The 22020-nt window shown below is 39.9% G+C and overlaps 1 protein-coding gene across 1 annotated transcript in view; it reads left to right on the top strand.

Annotated features, from left to right (window-relative positions):
* The window catches only part of thsd7aa (thrombospondin, type I, domain containing 7Aa), a 437777-nt gene that overhangs the window by 340471 nt on the left and 75286 nt on the right, over positions 1 to 22020 (top strand). Inside the window, exons 15-17 of the mRNA XM_055157370.1 lie at positions 6086 to 6352; positions 18228 to 18406; positions 19493 to 19632. Of these exons, the coding sequence (XP_055013345.1) occupies positions 6086 to 6352; positions 18228 to 18406; positions 19493 to 19632 (586 nt within the window). The remainder of the gene's footprint in view (positions 1 to 6085; positions 6353 to 18227; positions 18407 to 19492; positions 19633 to 22020) is intronic.

The following is a 22020-nucleotide window of genomic DNA, read 5'->3' as shown; positions in this document are numbered from 1 at the left end:
TAGAAAAAACGAGGCCTAAACTAACCTGGTCAGCAAGATTAAATTTCTGAATATTTGTGAACAAACGTCTGAGAGTCCGTGTGGCCCGGGTCGTGCAGTTGTGCTGTTGGTTTGGACAGAGCCAAATGTGACGCCCACACAAACCGATCCAAATGTGTTATGTAACTCTTATTTATCCCTCAAGTAAGAACAACTTTGTTATAAATAAATAACTCAAACATTCTGACACTTTGGGTCTATAAATATTCTTTTTACATCAGTTACATAGATTTATATGTACAAACACGATATCAGCTGAAATGATGTTTGGAAACCGATATCTGATCCAGCATTTTTTTGATAATCTGATACCTGGTGCATCCCTCGTATTTAAGCTTATAAGTTTTAAAACATTTACACAGGATAAGCGCTTTTTGCATTTGTGGACAGGGAAGATGTGCGGTGCTTTTCTCTCAACTGGATGTAACAAAAGTAAACAAATAAATTACTTTTACGCATTTTCTCGATCGCTTTTAAAGGTCCTATATTACTCAAAATTAAAAGGACAGCTTGGAATTTTGGACATAGGACCTCATTTCCTAGTGAGCCAGAGTGTTGGAGACGTGTAGAGACACTTTTTTAAATATTCCATCCAGTCCTTGTATTTGCAGAGGTCACTGGTGCTAGACTAGTGCATGTCAATGGTCATAGTTACCCACTCCACAAAACACCCGAAACAAAACTATTATAACGTCAGACTGTCGATGTAACTGTCTGTGTTGATATAATAATTTTAGAAGTAATACCAACCTTGCATTTGAAGGATTTATGTCTGAGCAGCAGCAGCGAGTTGTACTTCCTGATAGAAAGTTCGGCAGCGGCGGACTGATATATGAGAAAATAGTCCCTCAACATGCGATGGATGATTCATGTGATGCAAGGTTAGTTTTATTTCAAACATTATTCTATTAACACAGACGTTTACATGGACAGTCTGGTGTAATAATAGATTTGTTTCGGGTGTTTTGTGGAGTGGGTAAGACTGTTTTTAGTGGCAGGAAAACTATGACCATTGACATGCACTAGTCTAGCACCAGCGACCTCTGCAAATACAAGGACTGGATGGAACATTTTAAAAAGTGTCTCTACACGTCTCCAACACTCTGGCTCACGAGGAAATGAGGTCCTATGTCCAAAATTCCGAACTGTCCCTTTAACTTGTGAGTTTTTAGTCATGTTGGACTCTTGTTACCTCCTCAAAAATCCCACATTCACACATGTTTGAGTAACCTTTTATTATTACTCCGTCCACATCTCCAAAGCTCTAAATTCATTCATTCATTTATTTATTTATTTATTTCGGTCACAGGTATATTTTGACATTAATTCATAAACAGTCATATTTAACATATACAGACCGAAAAGGTGCAGGCTGAAGCTTAAGCTTATTCTGCCTTTACCCTTTATTCCTTTGTCAGAGCTTCATCTTGACACCAGTTCATCTTCATAAATACAGCAGGAAGAAACAAGCTAATCAGTAACAGAACAACAAAGTACTACAGCACAAACTAAGTCTCATATTTCCTGTATCTGTCCAGAGTTAAACATTTAAACTTCTTTATGAAGTGAAAGAAAGTGGTGCACAATTTTAGGTTTTCTGTACAGTTGTTCCAGAGCTCCACCCCTTTAACAGATTTACAAAATTTCATAATGTTTGTTCTGATTTTCTTTTTAATAAACACGGTCGTGCCTCTGAGCTCATATCGGCTCTTTCGGATTTTGAACATGTTCTGTAACGATTTCGACAGGAGATTGTTTGTTTAATTTGAACATGATTTTAAGAGTGTACAGGTCGACTAAATCGTAAAATTTCAGCGTTTGAAGGTTTATAAATAATGCATTGGTTGGTTCGTTATAAGTTGATAATGTGATTGCTCTTATTGCCTTTTTTTTTAGGGTAAAGATTGGCTTTGTATTCGTCTTATATGTTATTGCCCCAAATCTCAATACCGTAGGTTATGTAGGGCATTACCAGCGAGTTGTATATAATAAAAAGACTGTTTTTATCTAGGGTATATCTATATTTTAAATATAATTGCGATCACACCTTATGATGTCATGAAGCGATAGTTTTCAAACTAACAGCTACCTTTTACTTTTAGTTTAGTAGAGATTAGCATTTCTAAGTGTGAAATCATCCAAATGATTCTGGTGAAGGATAGAATCATTTGCTTTGTGTAATGACCTAAAAGGACAAGATTGCAGATACAAGCGTTCAAAATGAGTTTCCTCCGCAGGGTGGCTGGGTGCTCCCTTAGAGATAGGGTGAGGAGCTCAGTCACACCGGAGGAGCTCGGAGTAGAGCCGCTGTTCCTCCACGTCGAGAGGAGCAGCTGAGGCTCGGGCATCTGTTCCGGACGCCTCCTGAGCGCCTTCCTCGGGGGGTGTTCCGGGCATGTTCCACCGGGAGGAGGCCCAGGGGAAGACCCAGGACACGCTGGCGGGACTATGTCTCTCGGCTGGCCTGGGAACACCTTGTGGGGTTCACCCGGAGGAGCTGGAGGAAGTGTCCGGGGTGAAGGAAGTCTGAGAGTCCCTGCTTAGACTACTTAGACTCCACGACCCGGCCCTGGATAAGCGGAAAAAAATTGATGGATGGATGAAAGATTCTACTGTTTGGAGCTTAAAAACACAATGGAGCACTTCCTGTATTACCACATGACATCACAAGGTGGAACAGAGTGTTTTCTGTTTTCAGACAAGAGCTCAGCCTAAATACTGTATGAAGGATTTGTATTTTAAACATGTGAATGAAATAAAACACAACTCCAGGTCTGTTTGTGATGAAGAAACAACATTAAAACACAGATCAGAAAAAAATAACACAACATGGGCTTTTTAATAAGAGCCGTTCCAGATTGATAAATATGTAGAAAACCCCACTCACAGTGCTACATAGCAATGAGGCGTGAGGTCTGAAGCAGATCCAAACCAAAACGGAAAGAATAAATTGCTTTTGTGATAGAAAAAAAAACACTTCTTGACAGATTTGTGATTTGACTTTTGAGATCCCAATAAACTCCGGTATAAACAATAATAAAACAATACAGGAACATAATAAATACAAACACGTTTATCAGCCACTCTAAATGCAGTTTGGTGTCTGCGCGCTCAAAAATCCATTCTACTACCACATATTGATTTCGCACGCTCGCTCGTCTTTTAGCGCGAGGAAGTTGTTGGAGTTGTGATTGTTGGGTACATACGCAGTCAATACTATGGGCGAATACAGAAAAATCAAAAGGAATTATGGGAATATTTTGTCCCCAGATTGGTTTACATTTTACGCTACAGAAAGGTGAAAGTTACAAAATGATGTCGGGTCTCTTTGTGACTGAAGAGAACAAAAATGAAGGCAAAAATAACACGGTATCTTGTAACTCTTGAGGGGAATTGTCTTTGGTTTTGGCAGGGCTGGTTCGAGCTTTGGGGGTAACTGGGCTGCTGTTTGGAGGCTTTTTGTACAATGAAAAAAATCTACCTCAGATGTTTTTTTTTTTTTTAATAAAGGCTCTGTACCTTGATTTTTTTCCATGTACTTGAGAAAAAAATATCTTGCCCCAGTACAGATATCATATAATCAGCTCTTGAGGTCAAAATAAGTGTGCTGTGCTTTGTCTGCTTCAAATTAGAAAGTGTTTTATTGTGTAATATGTCATATTTCATATCAAATGAAACAGACAACGGACACCAAAGTTCCTGCAGATGCGCAAATGCAATGAACAACAATCCAAAAGTGAAAAAAAAATGCACCGTAATAGACCAGAGTACACCATCTTGTCTGATAATCAGGAAGAGCACTTTTAATGTCCTTGTTGTTGTTAGCGATAAGAACAAAATTATTAACGTTATTGTGAGTGTACAACTAGTACAGGACATTTTTGTTGTAAGTATGTGTAATGTTGAGTTAATTGCCATGACAATAAGTGTAAAAAGAAATTGGCTATCCATCTAGGAAAAAAATAATAAAAAATCTAATTCTTTGCGGTGAATAATAAAAATGCAAACTGAGGTACTGGTCTGTCTGAAGCTCTGTTACTCAAGTCAGACTAAGTTGAGTTTAATTTTAACACAGTCTGTGTGTGGACATACCGACTTGTCAAAGCCTGATCCAGTCAGATCTCAGAAGCTCAGCAGGGTGGGACCTGGTTTGTACTTGGATGGGAGACACTGGGAAAATCAGGCGCCACAGGGGGGAGCTAGTCACAGAAACTGTTGTTGTGTCCTTAGGCAAGACACTTCACCCACATTGCCTAGTTTGAAGTGGTGTGTGCATAAGAGATGGTGGTGGTCAGAGGGGCTGATGGTGCCGATTGGCATGACAAGACTGAAGTCATAGTGTTTGGTCCACAGAAACAAAGGGACAGTGTCAGCAGTCACCTCCAGTCTCTCTCTCTAAAACCTTCAAATCAGGCAAGAAATCTAGGGGTAATAATGGACTCAGACTTGAACTTTAACAGCCACATCAAATCAATAACATCTGCAGCCTTTTACCATCTAAAAAACATAGCAAAAATCAAAGGTTTACTGTCTAAATCAGACTTGGAGAAACTTATCCATGCGTTTGTCTCCAGTAGATTAGATACTGTAATGTTCTGCTCACTGGTCTCTCCAAACGAGCTGTGAGACGCTGCAGAACATCCAGAACATCCAGAACATCCAGAACATCCAGAACATCCAGAACGCTGCAGCTCGGGTCCTGACTCGAACTAGGAAGTACGAGCACATAAGTCCTGTGCTCAGGTCTCTGCACTGGCTCCTGTGGCTCAGAGACTTTAAAGCAGCTCTGCTTGTACAAGTGTCTCCATGGCCGAGCACCAAAGTCCATCTGTGACATGTTAGTGTCATATGAACATCTCACACTCTGAGGAGCTCAGGGACCGGCCTCCTGCTGGTGCCCAGAGTCACGACTAAACAAGGGGAGTCAGAGTTTCAGGTTCATGCAGCTAAAACCTGGAACAGTCTGAACATGTGAGACAGACTCTTCTGTGACGCTGTTTAAATCCAGGCTCAAAACATTTCTGTTTAACTGTGCAAATAACTGAAAGGTTTTCATTCCACACTCTTCTCTCCAATTTATGTCTCTCTTTTTTAAAATTTTAATCTTCATGATTATTTATGTTTTGATTTGTTTTTATTATGATTTTAATGTATTTCTTATTCTGTAAAGCACTTTGAATTACTTTGTGTACGAATTGTGCTGTACAAATAAACTTGCCTTGCCTTGGCATGGCAGCCACGCTTCAGTCAGTCTGTCCCAGGGCCGCTTTGGCTATGTTACGGCCCAGCTCTGCTAGGGACAGGGAAAGTAACAAAATAACCAAGATGGTAAAGTGGTAAAACTAAAGTTGTGATCTATTTAAAAGAATTATTAAGGTAAAACTAACAAAACAAAAAACTAACAAAAATAACTAAAAGTAGGCTAACAAAAACAGTACACAGAATGACAAATAACAGAAATACAAAACCAGGCTCCAAACTCACAAAAGTCACAAAGGACTACTAGTGTCTCAAACAAATTTAAACAACACACCACAAGAGACACAAATTAAAGTGGCATGCAGTTCACAGTCAGAACAGCTGCCCTGAGTGGCAGGGGGCGGGTCCTTTTATAGAGCTGGTGCTGGAGGTGTAGGCCCAGGATTGGCCAGGTGTTATGGCTTTCCACCAATCAGCGAGAGGAACCAGGTGCCAGCTGAACTGAGTCTTCCAATCACAGCACGGGTCTGGAGATGGAGGCTTCCACACACACACAGATCAAAACAGATATGTAACGTAACAGGCTTTAATAGTTGCTTATCACCACTGGGAATGGAGTGACTAAATAATGCTCTGTAAAGCGTCTTTGTGACATTTGTCTGTGAAACACGCTATATAAATAAAAACTTACTTACAATCTGACTGAAAAAACTGACAGTTTACTAGCATTAGTCAAAAGTTAGTCACTTTAAAGTTTTCAAACATCCATGGCACTTATGGCCTTTTGAAATAACTCAATTCAAACTTTCTGTATTTTCAAATCTAATGTTTTGGTATTTTTCCCCAGGTAAGAGTAAGAAGCGAGAGCAGTGTAAGAACCACCAGGCGTACCCTCTGAGCGAGACGCAGTACTGCCCCTGTAACAAGTACAACGCTCAGCCCGTGGGGAACTGGTCCGACTGCATCCTGCCAGAAGGGGGCAGAGTGGAGGGCCAGCTGGGCATGAAGGTGCAGGGGGACATCAGAGAGTGTGGACAGGGCTATCGCTACCAGGCCATGGGCTGCTACGACCAGGACAACCGCATGGTGGAGACGTCGCGCTGCAACAGTCACGGTAAGAGGGGACGACTTATGGGTTTTAAGTCGGGATGGGACATTAACGCTTCAATTATGATGAATTAATTACAAAGAAAATAGACTTTGCCAAACTTTATTGATCCATAGGGGAAATTATTTGGACACAGTAGCTCACATCACAATAATATGACAACAAAGATTAAGAAAAAAAACAAAGAAAACAATCTGTGGTAAAATTAATTCTAAAAAAGAGCCAGGTGTCAAATAAGACATAATTATATAATGTAAATGTACAAATATAAATAAAATAAAGCAATTAACACCATTTTATTGCAGTTTGCCAAACAACATGAAGCGTTTGTCAGTGCACCATGTCACGGTGTGACAATTACACTGACGCACACGGTTGTGTTATTTTTTTCAAAATAAAACCAAAAATATAATGAAAAAACAACTATTTTCTTCATTGTTTATCAAGAGATAACGATTCATTTTTTCAGTTTTCGATTTTGTGTTTAAATGAATAATGGAAAGAACGGATAACGGCCTGAAGCAGGACTGAATCGGGACTAAAACAGGACTAAACCAGGACTCAGTCTCGCTCTGGTCCTGGTCTCAGTCTTGATCACCCAACAGTCTACATGGGCACACCTCCGGGCCTGTCCCGACACTCAGTCCTGGTTTAGTCCTGGTTTAGACCTGGTTTGGTCCTGGATTAGACCTGGTTTAGACCTGGTTCAGACCTGGTTTAGTCCTGTTTTAGTCCTATTTAGTCCTGGTTCAGTCCTGGTTTAGTCCGTATGCGGCGCAAAAGTCCGGCATCACAGTTTAAGTCACGAAAACAGGAAATGGGCCTTATCCGTTTTTTCCATTATTCATTTAAACACAAAATCGAAAAACAAATAAACAAATGAACACAGATTTTGTTCATTCTTTTTTCTCTCTCTTGTTATAAAACCTATTTGGCCTGTGTTTTAAAGGTTGTATCCAGATTAAAATATTCAACAGGTATTTTAACATCTGATTAGTCATGATTATTCCGAGCGATAGTAGTCCTCTTGACATTGACGCACTAACAGCTCTCTCAGCTCCCCTCCCGCTCCTGCTCCGACTGTCCGAATGTTGTACACGTCTCCAATAATCCCGCTCCTTCCTGACATTTGTAGCTCTTCGACTCTGAAATCTGTCTCCGTGTTCTCCGCGCTCCTCTCCGCCGGTCATCAAAGCGTCCAATTTAAACTCGCCTTCCTCCGCTCTCCTCTGCCCGAGCCGGAGACTAGCCCAGATCTGTCAGGCCGTAGCCACATTAGCATTCGGACGCCATCTCCAGTCAAAGGAGCTAAAGGGAATTAAGAATCAGGGCTGTGGGGCGAGCGGCGTGTAGCCCAAACATCAAAAGAGCCGGCAGAGGGGAACGGGAGGGCGAGTGGTTTCTTTTGGAGAAGTTGTGTGATCCAAACCAAAGCTGTTCTAATCAGTGGAAGGATGGTGAATGAATGATGACTTGGGGTTGGGTAGGGGAGAGGGTAGAAGTTCATTTAGCAGTTCTGGAGTCTGGAGGACACGGGGCGGTGAGTTTAGAAGAGACTGAGTCAAGAGGGTTTGAAAAGCTGACAGCGATATTATGTTTTCTGACTCAGGTGTTTCATTTTCCATCAAGATTCTTTTTATACCTGGAGTTGAGTGTAAGATACTTGTGTCCTTATTTAAACTACATTACTACAATACTTTAGAAGACTGATTCCTACTGATTATCTGTGTAAATGGGTCTAAAATAGAAATGTACACCTATCCCTGGCCTTATTTTGGCATTTTACTACATATTTAAGTAAAAAATTTGACTAAGTGTCATTAAAATGCATTATGCAAAAACAAGTTCATTTTGATTTAAGAAAATTATAAGTAAAAAAAATATTATGTTAAAATTTGTTTAAAAATGATTATAATTCATACAGGAAAATTATGTTTTACCTTATATAAATATACGACTATTATTATTAATTTCATTTGGTTTGGTACCTCTATTGTCGCGAGACTTTTTAAGGACTTGATATCAGGCCACAGGTAGATCGCATACGCCCTCACACGCTAAAGACCTTTAGAGCGAGAGCCACGATTTCAGCAGCTACAGCAGCTAACCGACAGCACGAGGTATTTTGTTTTATATTTGGTACGATTGCAGTTGTGAAATATATTGTTCTTATGAATGTATTTTGTGCGCAGATATAAAGTGCACCAATCGCGCAGATTTCTTTTTCTTAAAGATCTCAGGCGGCCACGAGGTCGCTAATTTCATTGGTACTTCTGTGTTCGCAAACAAATATGGAGTGTCTATTATAATAATAATTATGTTTTATTTGTCCTGTAGTTTTCAGGGCATTTTACGGCATTTGTTAAGGCTAATAAATGCGCCAGTACTCGAGAACCGTGTGCAGTGTTGTCACTGAGGAGCTACACTGACTTTTGGATCAAAAGTCGTGTCTGTAACGGCCTCTTTAGAATCAACTATGGCCAGGACATTTGAGTTTTCGGGTTGGACATACGGACGCCGGTGAGTCAGATGCAGGTTATTACATGAGGAGAACAGACACTGACGTCTACGAGCGAAACGTGAGGAGCCCGTTTCAGCCCAACCCCAACCTCGCACCGCAGGACACCGTGAAGTCCGTATGTCCAACCTGGAAATTCAAATGTCCTGGCCGTAGTTGATTCTAAAGAAGTCGTTACAGACACGACTTTTGACCTGAAAATCAGATTTTTTACTTAAATATGCAATAAAATACCAAAATAAGGCCAGGGATAGAGATACACATCTATTTTAGACACATTTACACAGATAATCAATAGAAAAAAAGTGAATTTGGTGTTTAGTGGCCTTCTAAAGTATTGTAGTAGTGTAGTTTAAATAAGGACACAAGTATCTTACACTCAACTCCAGGTATAAAAAGAATCCTGATGGAAAATCAAACGCCTGAGTCAGAAAACATAATATCGCTGACAGCTTTTCAAACCTTCTTGACTCTACTACGGCCAGGACATTTGAATTTCCGGGTTTAACTAACGGACGCCGGTGAGTCAGATGCAGGTTATTACGTGACGAGCACAGACACTGACGTCTACGAGCGAAACGTGAGGAGCCCGTTTCAGCCCAACCCCAACCTCGCACCTCAGGACACCGCGAAGTCCCGCTGTGTCTGGAGAAAACTGAAACGGCGTGATCCGAGCACAAATGTCCGCTCTGTTTCAAAGTCCGGAGTTTTATCGGGAGAGTTTGATAAGAACTGACTCCATAGCCAGATGAATAGTGTGGGTTTATTTTCTTGTGTTGATGCTTTACTGTTAATTGAATCATATCAAAATGTTTCTTGTTATGTTTTCTTTTGGTTGCTGGCCCAAATCAAGGTCCAAAGGGGGGCGTATGTGAACCTGGTAGCCTGATCAATATGTCTGCAAAATGTCCTTCAAAACAAGTTTTATCAAATATGTATGTGGACTTTCTTGCTAAAGTGAGCTAATCAATAAGTTAATATTTCAACAAGATGTCATGTATAAGAGCTGTCTATTCTGCTGTCATTCAGAGACGCTGGTGACCGAAATCCTGTAATCATTTGAATTGAGTTCTGTAAGCTGCCTGCGCTAAAATAAAGACATCGTAGATTTTCCTATCTCCTGAAGTTTTTTGCTTAGGAGTTACTTGCGTTTCGCGTCTGGGGAAACTGACAATAGTTACGTGAAAAAAGTTTAATAGCATCAGGATGTTCCATGTTACATCTTCGCCCAGGGAGGCCCAGACAAAAGAAAACAACAGCATTTATAGTTTTATGATAATGAGTAAAATGGGCGCATGTACACATGGAACCTGGGTACAGACAGTATACATATAAGACAAAAGTACAAACAGTATAGGAAACTCATGGCTGCTGTACCTGCTCCAGTGTAAAGGAGGCATGGAGATGTCAGGTGTACATCACTTAACGAAAACATTGGACGCTCCAGTATATGGAAAACATACTTGTAAATTTTAACACACATCTGGAGAAGAAGTTTCATACTTACACGGAGCGCACCGGTCAGCGCCGTGTTGGATTGCTGTGGCTGTCAGTTGGCTGTCAATCATCGCTCCAGAGCCCGCCCCAAACCCGCTCCTCCCAACCCACTGCACCGCCCACTCTGGAGGCTTTATCAGATTTTTCTTTGGGAGGGTGTTTAATGGGTCTATAAAGCTACCCTCTGTACGTTCACTTGATTTTTTATTTATTTCTTGTGACAAAGAGGGCCTTTGTCCCCATTTTTCACCTTAGTTCAGTTACATCTATCTATATCAACTAAACAGCTAAATAATAACTATCCCGGGTTTGTTTTATTTAGTCTTTGTTTAATTGATCACATTCACACAGTTACTTTAAATTCATTTTATTTGGTTATATCCCTTCATTTTTGTTTAAACTTACCACCTTTACCTGTGACTCCACATGGTCTGGGAACAAAAGAGGGGGCGTGTCCTTTGGCAGCCATATTTATAGGCTCAGGGGGAGGTGTTGGCCCAGACCATGTGGAGGGAAGCCTCGGAAATGGTTCTTTTTGTTTTATCAAATGGGTTATTAGAATTTTGGTTTCAGTGTATCTAGTTAAGTTGGAGCACTGTTCAGTTTAAAAGGGGGATTAGGCTTCAGAAAATAATTTAAGGCAGCACACCAGTAAGGAAAGGAAATTGCTACAGTTTTCCCCGTAAGTTGGTGTGAACCCAGGGGGAGGGACTTCCTCTCTGGGGGGTATATATAAGCAGAGGCAGTTTAATCAGTAGGAGGTCACCATCAGTGCAGCCAGGTGCCTGTGGGTATTTTCTTTTGTTGCGTTATTTTCTGTTACTTTTGTTTAGTTAAGCACAGTTCTTTTTTGTAAATATGTATATAATTTTGCCCACGACTTGGAAGGATCCAATAAAGAATTTGGTTTGGTGAAGGACAACTTTGCATTGGACTCTCATTTTGACCACTTGGGCCAGCTTCCCCACATTTCTTTTTTTAACCAGTAGATAGCAGAGGTGAACCCCAGTTACTTCTATTTACGCTACTCAGACAGTAGTAACATAGACAGCATCTAGTGGTGAGATGTGAGAATACAACATGGAGGGGGTCCTTCAATCAGTTTACAGATTGTAGCTTTAGGGTCAATCCCATTTCTAAGTTCCACCCCTACCCCTTGAAACTAAGCAACAAGGGGTAAGGGGGTTGAAAGTGAACCACTACAAATTGGGACATCCCTTCAACCATCACATTTGTCATCAGTGGTCCCCGCAGCTTTTACCTAAGCAGATGCGACAAGCTTTTGCCAGAAATCCAACATGCCATTGTGAGTTTTTTCGGAAGGTTCAATGCGTGTCCTAAAAAGAAGCACAGGAGATGGAGAATCCGAGAGAACAGGCCACTTTATTTCGTCATTTTCCATTGAGAGAGATTCAAGTTGATTACCAAGTACAACTGTCACCCCGGAACGACACCTCTGACCAACTCAAAATCAGGGGTAGCTTTATACTACATCTTGACAAAACATTAACTTGTTGATTTAGCATATACAGCAAGAAAATGAACAATACTGCTGACCCAGTGCACCTTATCATGGGTGGGAACATGCCACGGGGTCCACATATGTCAGTTTTTCTGCTTCGTGGCATCTCAAAGTCCAGAAAACATGTTCTTTATGGCACTCAAAGTACAGAAAAAACATGTTATATAGACCTATAGATAGTCATACGTGTTTTCCACCCTGTTGTCATTCCAAAGTCCATAATATTAGGTGAATTAGCATGGCCACCACATAATTTCCCACACCATCTACAATTTGTGAACTTCTTTGGTCTCTACGGTCATGGTAGAAACCGTCTTGCAGGTGATTCGCAAGTCATTCCGGGAAATTGCTCATACCCGATCGTTTGGAGTGTGCTTCTGAAAAATCTTTGTTTGGAAGGGTATGCAGCTCTACCACTTCCCCGTACTCCTCTACCATAACGGTTACTGGGGTAGGAGAAAGTGGTATGTCCAAGGGGTGTAATGAGACTCAGCCTTAAAGTCATAGTGTGTAAATGTTTTGCCAAAAATTAACTTAAAAAAAAATCACGTTTGGCTGATTTTATTGCACTGAAAAACCTGCTTTCTTTCTCTGACTGGACTTGCATCTCCACAAACCTGACGCTTATCTGGCTTGTTTTCATGGGAATGTTTCTTTGGCTTCACTTCAGCGCAGCCGTCCTCTGCTCCCGCGGCGATAGATACGTTTACGTCGTACTGTGGAAGGTTAAAAGAACAACATTTCACGAGAAACAATCAGGAGGAAGCCTTCTATCGTCGGCCCGAGTCTGGTTTATGAAGATGTAAGTACTCTTGCTCACAGTAAGGATGAATATAAGTTAAAAAAAACACATATCTTTAAGTTACTAAACATAAAGTATGAATAATGCACAATATAGAAGCTTTAAAAAACAAGAAAGAGCTTTGTATATTCTCACCATAAGACGGCAAGAAGTGGGCAGTGGGTTTGAGCTGTCAGGAGATTAACAAACGTACGAGAATAAAACAAAAAAAAAAGAATTCCATGCATATTTTTGACAAGGAAACCACAAGATACAAAGTCAGTCCAGGCTAATGATTAAGAAAAACACCACGATTAAATGCGTAACAGAATCTTTTCAGCTCTTACAGGCCAAACTTTATTCATAACAGTGTGTACATGAGCCAGAACTCCTACGCTATAACTTTAAATTGATTTGAGTTGAGTCTATAGGGGAACTCTCTCTCTCTCTCTCTTTGCTTCTCGCTGCGGCTGTATTGCAGAGCTGGTCTCGTATAGTTTTCACCCTATACATAATTCATAACGTACATAGGCTCTATAGCTGTGGAACAGAGCTCTCTCCTCTGCATCGTGAGGAAACGTGTCCTGGTTTGATCCTAGGTTAGTCCTGGTCTAGACTTGGTTCGGTCCTGGTTTAGTTTTGCTTTGTGTTAATATGTGTGTCAGGTGTAAAGATTGGTTTTCACGCTGTGTTTTTGAGATACTGAGTCCAAGTTATTTCCCTGACGGATCAATGGAGTTAGTTTATATAAAATTCAGTCAAATAACACAAAATACATAAATAATCTGAAGCCACGAATACAATGTTGAAAAAAACTGAGGCACTCAAAAAGTACATATAATTAAAAGCCGTTATAAAGGTAATTATTTTGTACATTTTGAGGGTTTTGAGACCGGTTCCTACACTGAAGAGCACCGAAAGGATAATTCTGCACAAATTCTCCAAGTAACACTCCTGCCCCCTAAAGTTTTGCAGAATTTGAAGTCACATTATGTAACTTTAAGCCAAAACTTAAAGCAGAATTCCTATATACTACTACTACTACTACTACTACTACTACTAATAATAATAATAATAATAATTTTATTTTGGTTGTGTTATTTTACTGAAAAACATGTGTCCTTACTGTGAGCGGGCTTGCATCTCCACAAACCTGACTCTTTTTTCACGTGAAGCAGGGTCCCCCCTCCTGCTTGTTGCCATGGGAATGTTGCTCATTTTGCTATAATCGTCCACAGTTTGACATAAAACCTGTCACTTATCTCCATGGAGAATGTTCAGAAGTATAGTTTTAATTTTCTATTTCTGTGGACTCGTGCAGGTGACGTGCCACATCCAGAAAGTTACACATTGTACCTTTAAAGGGCCAATATTACGCTGTTTTCTCATTCATGTTTTAATGTTGTTTTGTCATCAAAAACAGACCTGGAATTGTCAGATGAAGAAAAAAAGGTAGAGCGCTTTACTGGGTCTTAAAAGAGTAAAATATAGCAGTCCAGGTGCTTTACGCGGGTTAAAACAGTGATCTTAGAACAGAAAATTACCCTTACAGGAAAATGTAGGGAAAAGTAGACTTTGCCCTGACAAAGACCATCTTGCTGGTTGAAAAGCGTTGGCGTCCCTTCACGTAATAAAGGACTTTCAATATATTCAGTCGGAGTGTCTCAGGTTTGTACCTTACCCATTTTGACATTTTCCTGTAAGGGTAATTTTCTGTTCTAACGACCTGGGCTTGTGTTTTGTTTTGTTTCATTCACACACATGTTTCATTTAACACACAGAGTTCTTCTCCTCAAACAGAAAACACTCTGTTCCACCTTGTGATTAGCCTGATTCATCAGATGGTTTAATTTCGTGGAAACCGTCTGACCTCGCAGCATTAGGATTCGTTTGCTCGACGGTAGGCGGGTACTTTTTTTATTTAACCGATCGCTGCTATTTGGTCGTGACGTATGTAATGCACCAAATCCCGTAGGAAGAAGGACAATAACGACTTCCCTTTTGATAAAATTAACTAAACATTCTCTATGTTCCGGCTTTAAATCCTCGATCTCGGGAATCGTTGCCAACACAGAATATATGTCTTCGTCTACATCCATCTCGACGCTTTGTTTACTGTTGTGCTGCACCACAAAAGGGACCCAGACAGACGCTTGAGTTTGACGTCAGGGCTTCACAGCTCTTCACTGATTGGCCGGTGTCCTGTCTACAACTTCCGAGGTTCTTGCAAATCGTCTAATGCATTCTGATTCCTGACCTAGTCGCTGGAGAGAGATTAAATTGAGCGGCCTGTCTACCTCATGAGGTAGTAAGAGCTCCACAGTGTTTTTAAGCCTTATACACCTTCACCAGAAACATTTGGATGATTTAACGTCTAGAATCTTCAATCTTTACTGAATTAAAGGCAAAAGCAGCTGTTAACTTAAACTACCACTTCATGACATCACAAGGTGGAGCAGAGCATTTGGAGCTTTGGAGATGTAGACTAATAATAAACCAGGATGACTCAAACATGTGTGAATGAAGCAAAACACAGCTCCATGTCTGTTTTTGAGGAGGTAGCGGCATTATAACATCACTTAAAGCTCACAAGAATCAACTTCAGGACCTTTAATAAACCAAAAAAAGTCTGTGTTTGCAGTATTATATTCTCAGTCACTCCCTCTAGTCCAGGCAAAACTCCAGATATGCCCGAGAAGTCTCTTCAGAGTGTGACCTCGGCCGGGCACAGCGAGTCTCCAGTGGGTTTAGCCTGTCGTATTTTTAGCCGCACGCGCTGACTTTGTCCACAAGGGCGGCTCTGCTCCCAGCGGTGGGGCCGTCTCCTCCTCTGCACGTCTATATGTCCCGATCACCTCCAATAGTCCAATAGTTTACGTGTTCCCTATGGGCTTTTTGACACGCCTTTAAAATAACTAAATATAAACGTTTGTAAGTCATTCCTTATCTGAATTCATTCTTACCATTTATATTTTTTTCTGTTTGTTATTATATTATATTGTGATGTGTGAGCTACTGTGTCCAAATAATTTCCCTTGTGAATCAATAAATTTAGTCTAAGTCTAAGTACACCAGAAACGTATTTTATCTCATTGCTAAATACAATGTCGGATTTGACCCTGTGGTTTCGTGATGCCACCTCCTTGAAAGAAAGAAAGAATTTTAATGCCACAGTTCGGTGCATTCAGGACATGGCAATAATATCTCCAGAAGCAGAAACAGAAACAAGAAAAGTTACTCTACATGCTGCACCTTTATTCAAATGATAAATTGATAATGCAGATTGTAGATTAGGGCGACAGTAGCTCAGTTGGTAAGATACGCCTTTATTAGTCCCGCAGTGGGGAAATTCCAGTGTTGCAACGCACAGTTCAAGAACAGCAGGAAAATGGTAACATGCAATAAAACAAGATAATAGATAATGGCTTAAAAATAGACTTAAAAATTGACTCTAATGTTACACACTGTTTCGGTGGCGCAAAAATAGAAAATACCAAAAAAACTATTCTGTACAATAAAAGTAACAGTGCAGCTTATGAACAGAATAAATGTCAGTAAAGTGACGTCAGTATATTATAATGTTATTTACAGTAATATGACTCTGTTTATGTACAGCAGCATTAGACAGGAGAAATATCAGTAAAGTGACTTAACTGAATTGTATAGATGTTCTACATGATCAGGAGCACTTGTTCACTGATCCGAAAGTTGGTGGTTTAAATCCTGCTCTCGACATAAACATCATCGGTTGAGCGGTCAGTTCCATAGACCCACAGGTTGGCGGGACGATTCCAGCTCCCTCAGATGAATGCTGTCGTTGGGCAAGACATTTAAAGGAACAGTTTGGAATGTTGGACACAGGACCTCATTTCCTAGTGAGCCAGAGTGTTGGAGACGTGTGGAGACACTTTTATAAATATTCCATCCAGTCCTTGTATTTGCAGAGGTCGCTGGTGCTAGACTAGTGCATGTCAATGGCCATAGTTTTCCTGCCACTAAAAACAGTCTTACCCACTCCACAACACACCTAAAACAAATCTATTATTACACCAAACTGTCAGTGTAAATGTCTGTGTCGATAGAATAATGTTTGAAATAAAACTACCCTTGCATCACATGAATCGTTGCACGTTGAGGGACTATTTTTTCATATATCAGTCCGCCGCTGCCGAGCTTTCTATCAGACGTAAATCCTTCAAATGTAATGCTGGTTTTACTTCTGAAATTATTCTATCAACACAAACATTTACATGGACAGTCTGGTGTAATAATAGATTGGCTTTGGGTGTTTTGTGGAGTGGGTAAGACTGTTTTTAGTGGCAGGAAAACTATGACCATTGACATGCACTAGTCTAGCACCAGCGACCTCTGCAAATACAAGGACTGGATGGAATATTTTAAAAAAGTGTCTCCACACGTCTCCAACACTCTGGCTCACTAGAAAATGAGGTCCTATGTCCAAAATTCCGTAATGCTCTGTGCATTTTGAGCCTTGAAGGTGGAAAAGCGCTTTACAAAAATATGGCCATTACTTAAAGGCAGAGGGGTCGTACTCAGTTACATTTACTTGAGTAACTTTTTAAAGAAATTGTACTTTTCTAGCAGCATACTTTTACTCCTACTTGAGTAATATTTGTATTGAAGTAACAGTACTTTTATGTGAGTAAAAGTTCTGGTTCCTCTTCCCACTGTGAGTAAATCTACAAGTGACGAAAGCTTTATGTTGACAATATAAAATGATTGGAACATTTGTGTTTTTTGGTCCTTCAGATATGATTTAGTTTGCCTAATTTTTGTGTCTATCCTCTGAAAATACCAGATTATAAAGTAAATCAGCCCAACAGTCATGCCTAGTCCCTCTTACGTCGAGATCTAGGAGTATTTTTTGATGATGCGATGTCTTTAGAACACCGCTCTAAGCAACTCCTTTGCATGATGATTTCTAAAGTCTGAGTTAGAGATGATAATCCATGAATCTGTGTCCTCGAGACTAGATTATTCTAACTGTCTGCTTACCTGCCTGAGCAAGAAGGAACTTACCCGGCTGCAGATGGTCCAAAACCTCCCACCCACACCAGCAGAAAAGCGCGTATCACTCCAATCTTAAAATTCTCACATGGGCTCCCTGTTCTTTTTCATGTCCACTTTAAGATCTTGGTGCTGACCTTTAGGGCCCTACATGGCGAGAATCCTGCTTACATCACAGATCTGATAAAACCTCGGCCCGGAGCCTGAGGTCCGCCAGCCAAAACCTGCTCTTGGTCTCTTGGACGAGCTATAAAAGGCGAGGAGGCAAAGTCTTTCGAGCCGTCTCCTCTAAACTCAAATGAACTGCCTCCTTACCTAACCAACTAAAAACATTTACTCTTTAAACAAGCCTTCACGCCCCCTCAGGTTCAGAGCTGCTATGACTGATTTTATTATGAATGTTTCTTGTGCTGTTTATCTCTTGTAGGTGAAGCACTTTGTGACCTTTGTCTGTGAAAAGCGCTATATAAATAAACTTTACTTTACTTAACTTATGCTATACAGTCTGTATTCATTAATGTTCCTCGTGTTGTAGGTTACATAGAGGAGGCGTGCATCATCCCGTGCCCTTCAGACTGTAAACTGAGCGAGTGGTCAAACTGGTCGCGCTGCAGTAAATCCTGCGGCAGCGGCGTCAAAGTTCGCTCCAAGTGGCTCCGAGAGAAACCGTACAACGGAGGAAGACCCTGCCCCAAACTGGACCACGTCAACCAGGTCAGAATGAGGGGGGTATTTCATTATAATAATTTGGATTTGTTTTTGTTTCTTTTAAATATTTTTGACTTGTTAAGGCTCCGATACCGATTCCAATACTCTAGCTTTAAGGATCTGCTCATATTCGATATCAACCGATACCAGAGCAGAGACTGAAAACAGCATTTATTTCTTTAAAAATAACATAAAATAAGACGAAACTGATCCAAATCTGATATGTAGTTGTTATTTATCTCTCAAGTAACTACTGAGAAGCTTTGTATAAATAAAAATGCAAATGTTATGAGACTTTTTGGACTAAATCAGGACTAAACCAGGATTTAACCATGACTAAACCATGCCTAAACCATGCTGTGCAGACCGCATCTCCTCCCGTGTTTCTCGCACCACTAAACCAGAACTAAAACCAGGACTAAACAATGTCTGAACCAGGACTAAACCAGGACTAAACAATGTCTGAACCAGGACTAAACCAGGACTAAACCAGGATTTAACCAGACCGCATCTCCTCCCATGTTTCCCGCACCTCTAAACCAGAACTTAAATTAGGACTAAACCAGAACTAAAACCAGGACTAAACCATGTCTGAACCAGGTCTAAAATCAGGTCTAAAACCAGGACTAAACCAGGACTAAACCATGCTGCGCAGACCACATCTCCTCCTGTGTTTCCCGCACCTCTAAACCAGAACTTAAACCAGGACTAAACCAAAATTAAAACCAGGACTAAACCAGAACTAAAACCAGGACTAAACCAGTACTAAACCAGAAGTAAAACCAGGACTAAAATCAGGTCTACAATCAAGTCTAAACCAGGTCTAAAACCATGACTAAGCCAGAATTTAACCAGGACTAAACCATACCACGCAGACCATCTCTCCTTTCGTAGTCCGCGTCTTCTTGCACACTGGAAGTCCGTGAAAATATTGTCCCAAAAAGAGAGACCCCCCGATCCACGAAATATTGTTGGAAATAAAACCCGTCCGTGGTGCAAAAAAGGTTGGGGACCACTGCTCTAAATAACTTAAAATATTTTGAAACTTCTTATTTAAACCAGTGTAAACCAGATTTCTGTGCTCGCCCTCAGGCCCAGGTGTACGAGGTGGTGCCCTGCCTCAGCGACTGCGGTCAGTACGTGTGGCTGTCCGAGCCCTGGAGCGTGTGGAAGGTCAGCAACGTGGACCTGAAGGACAACTGCGGAGAGGGAGTCCAGACCAGGAAAGTCCGGTAAGAACAAGAGCACCAAACTAAAAATATGGTTCTGTTTTTATTCTATAAACTGTAAAAACTGCAGAACATTGACAAGAGGTTGTATTTGTTTGTTGAAATACCGGATTTTTACCAGAAGTTTTGTCCTTCACATTGCATAATCTTCATTTATAAATCAAATGTTATGTCAGTTTCTCTTTAAAGGTGCACTGTGGAATTTTTCTGATGGTGGGTCTGTCATCTGTTTGTCTCCATGGAAACGTTGTTGCTCGGTCTGGATTTTCCCACTATGGCATAAAACGTATCCGTCTTGCATTCACATTGGTTTTTATTAAGTTAAAAAACATGCCTTGTTACTGTGACTGGGCTTGCCTCTCCACAGATCTAAAATGTAACTTAGCTCTATGGTGTTTTCAAGTTCAGGTAACATCACTATGGAGAGAAGAATATGGATCCTCCACCAGAAAAGTTACACAGTGCATGCTTAAGTTACTCTTACTTGAGTAGTAGTTCCCCAAATACTTTTTAACTCTAGTTTCTTGAACCAGTACTTTCTACTTTCTACTTGAGTAAGATTTTTTGAAGTAACAGTACTCTAACTTGCGTACAATATTTGACTCTACCCACTTCTGTATAGTTTTGTTGACATGCTGAAGTTTCTGTTAGTGTTGTTCTGATACAGTTTTAGGGGGGATCCGATACTGATACTTGGCCTTAGAGTACTCACCGATACCGATACCAGTCTGATACCACATAGTGTGAAGAGGTAGACTAAGGCGACTCACCAGAGCAATAAATAAATCTAAATCTAATAGGGTATCGTAAAAGAATTAAGTGTTAAGAGTCAAATATAAAATGATCTTAGCCATAACTGTTGCTGATTTAAGCACTTATACTTTTATAGTTTGTTACTTTCTGCCGCAGTGAGGCCTGTAAAAAGAAGCTCGTCCTCGGAGAGCACGTGTTGGGTGACCAGATTTTCGAAATCAAAAACTGGACACCCTCGGTTTGTGGTGGTTTGTAATAATAAAATTGTGAAACGAGTGCGTAATTAAGGAAGATTGTTACGTACTGGACCCATTCATGACTAATGTGAGTCATTATAGTCAGATTTTCTTTGTGCTTTGGTTGTTTTTTAAGCAGCTTTTTCTGTATTTTACCTTAACAAATTACAATTTATGGCTCTCTTTACTGTTGGCAGGTATTAAATTGGTCAAAATAGGGACACCTGGGACATTTCTTGTATAAAACTGGGACAAATCAGTGGTTTTGTATAAATCTGCTGGGACAGGGGGCACAGGGCTCAAAACTGGGACTGTCGCGGGTATAAATAAGGACGTCTGGTCACTCTAAGCACATGGCTAATGATGTAGAAGAAACAAAGTCTGAGTTGGCGCTGTTGCCGCTGTGTCAGGCTTTTTTCTACCAGACTAAAAGCTAAAAAATGGTATCAAAGAGGAAACAAAATGTCTTTCTGTCATTACCAGCGTGTTTTAAGAGTCTGCAGAGTGGCTATTTTCGGTCTCCTAGAAGACTTCTTTAGCTATTCACCACAGCTGCAGGTTTTGGTTTTGCATTTACTTCTCTTGTTGCAAGACGCCATCTCATCTGACACTGGAAATCAACAAACACCCCACATCCAGTACTCAATGAATTAATGAAGTTATGTTCTTTTTGAAAGAACGAGAAGATAAGATTAGGTACTCCAAGAACGGGAACAAACACATTTTTTAGAAAGTGGCAATCTTTTATTTTATTTTATTTTTTTATTAATTTTATTTTATTTCATTGTTATTTATTTTATTTTATTTTTATGTATTTTATTGTAGTTATTTTTTATTTATTTATTTAATAATTATTTATTTTTTATATTTATATTTGTATTAATAAATAAATAAATCATTAGTACTAGTATACTTATTATCATTCTATTATTATTATTATTATATTGTATGACGCTACTCATATTTCTTGAGAGATTTGGTTTTGTAAGTTCATTTTATAAGTTATGTTTTATCTGCATAAAAATGAAAAAAAGTGTGTGTACATGTGTTGTTTGAATAACGTATCTAAATCTGTTTACACATGAATAAAACCTAGGGCTGGGCAAAAAAAAAATAAAAAAATTTAACGCATTAATAGCATGTTATACGCAAAACCAATTAATGAATTAAAAAGTAGAGTATAGCGCACTTATTGGAAATGTAAATGAAAGAGCCAAACATTTGTTGTGCAAACAGCATTTCTTTCAGTGTTGAACACTCCGAGCCTTCAAGGTATTCTGAAGGCTTAAGAAAAAATATTGAATGAATTTTTGTGCTAATAATATATATTTTTAATATATTTTATTCAATGAGTAATAAACACGACACTAGTAATAATTTGTAGATCATTGTGATAAACTTG

This window comes from Boleophthalmus pectinirostris, unplaced genomic scaffold (assembly GCF_026225935.1).
Source record: "Boleophthalmus pectinirostris isolate CB_2022bp ecotype Guang Dong unplaced genomic scaffold, ASM2622593v1 HiC_scaffold_21, whole genome shotgun sequence".
NCBI classification, from domain to species: Eukaryota; Metazoa; Chordata; class Actinopteri; order Gobiiformes; family Gobiidae; genus Boleophthalmus; species Boleophthalmus pectinirostris.
This window is presented reverse-complemented; position numbering and strand designations above follow the sequence as displayed.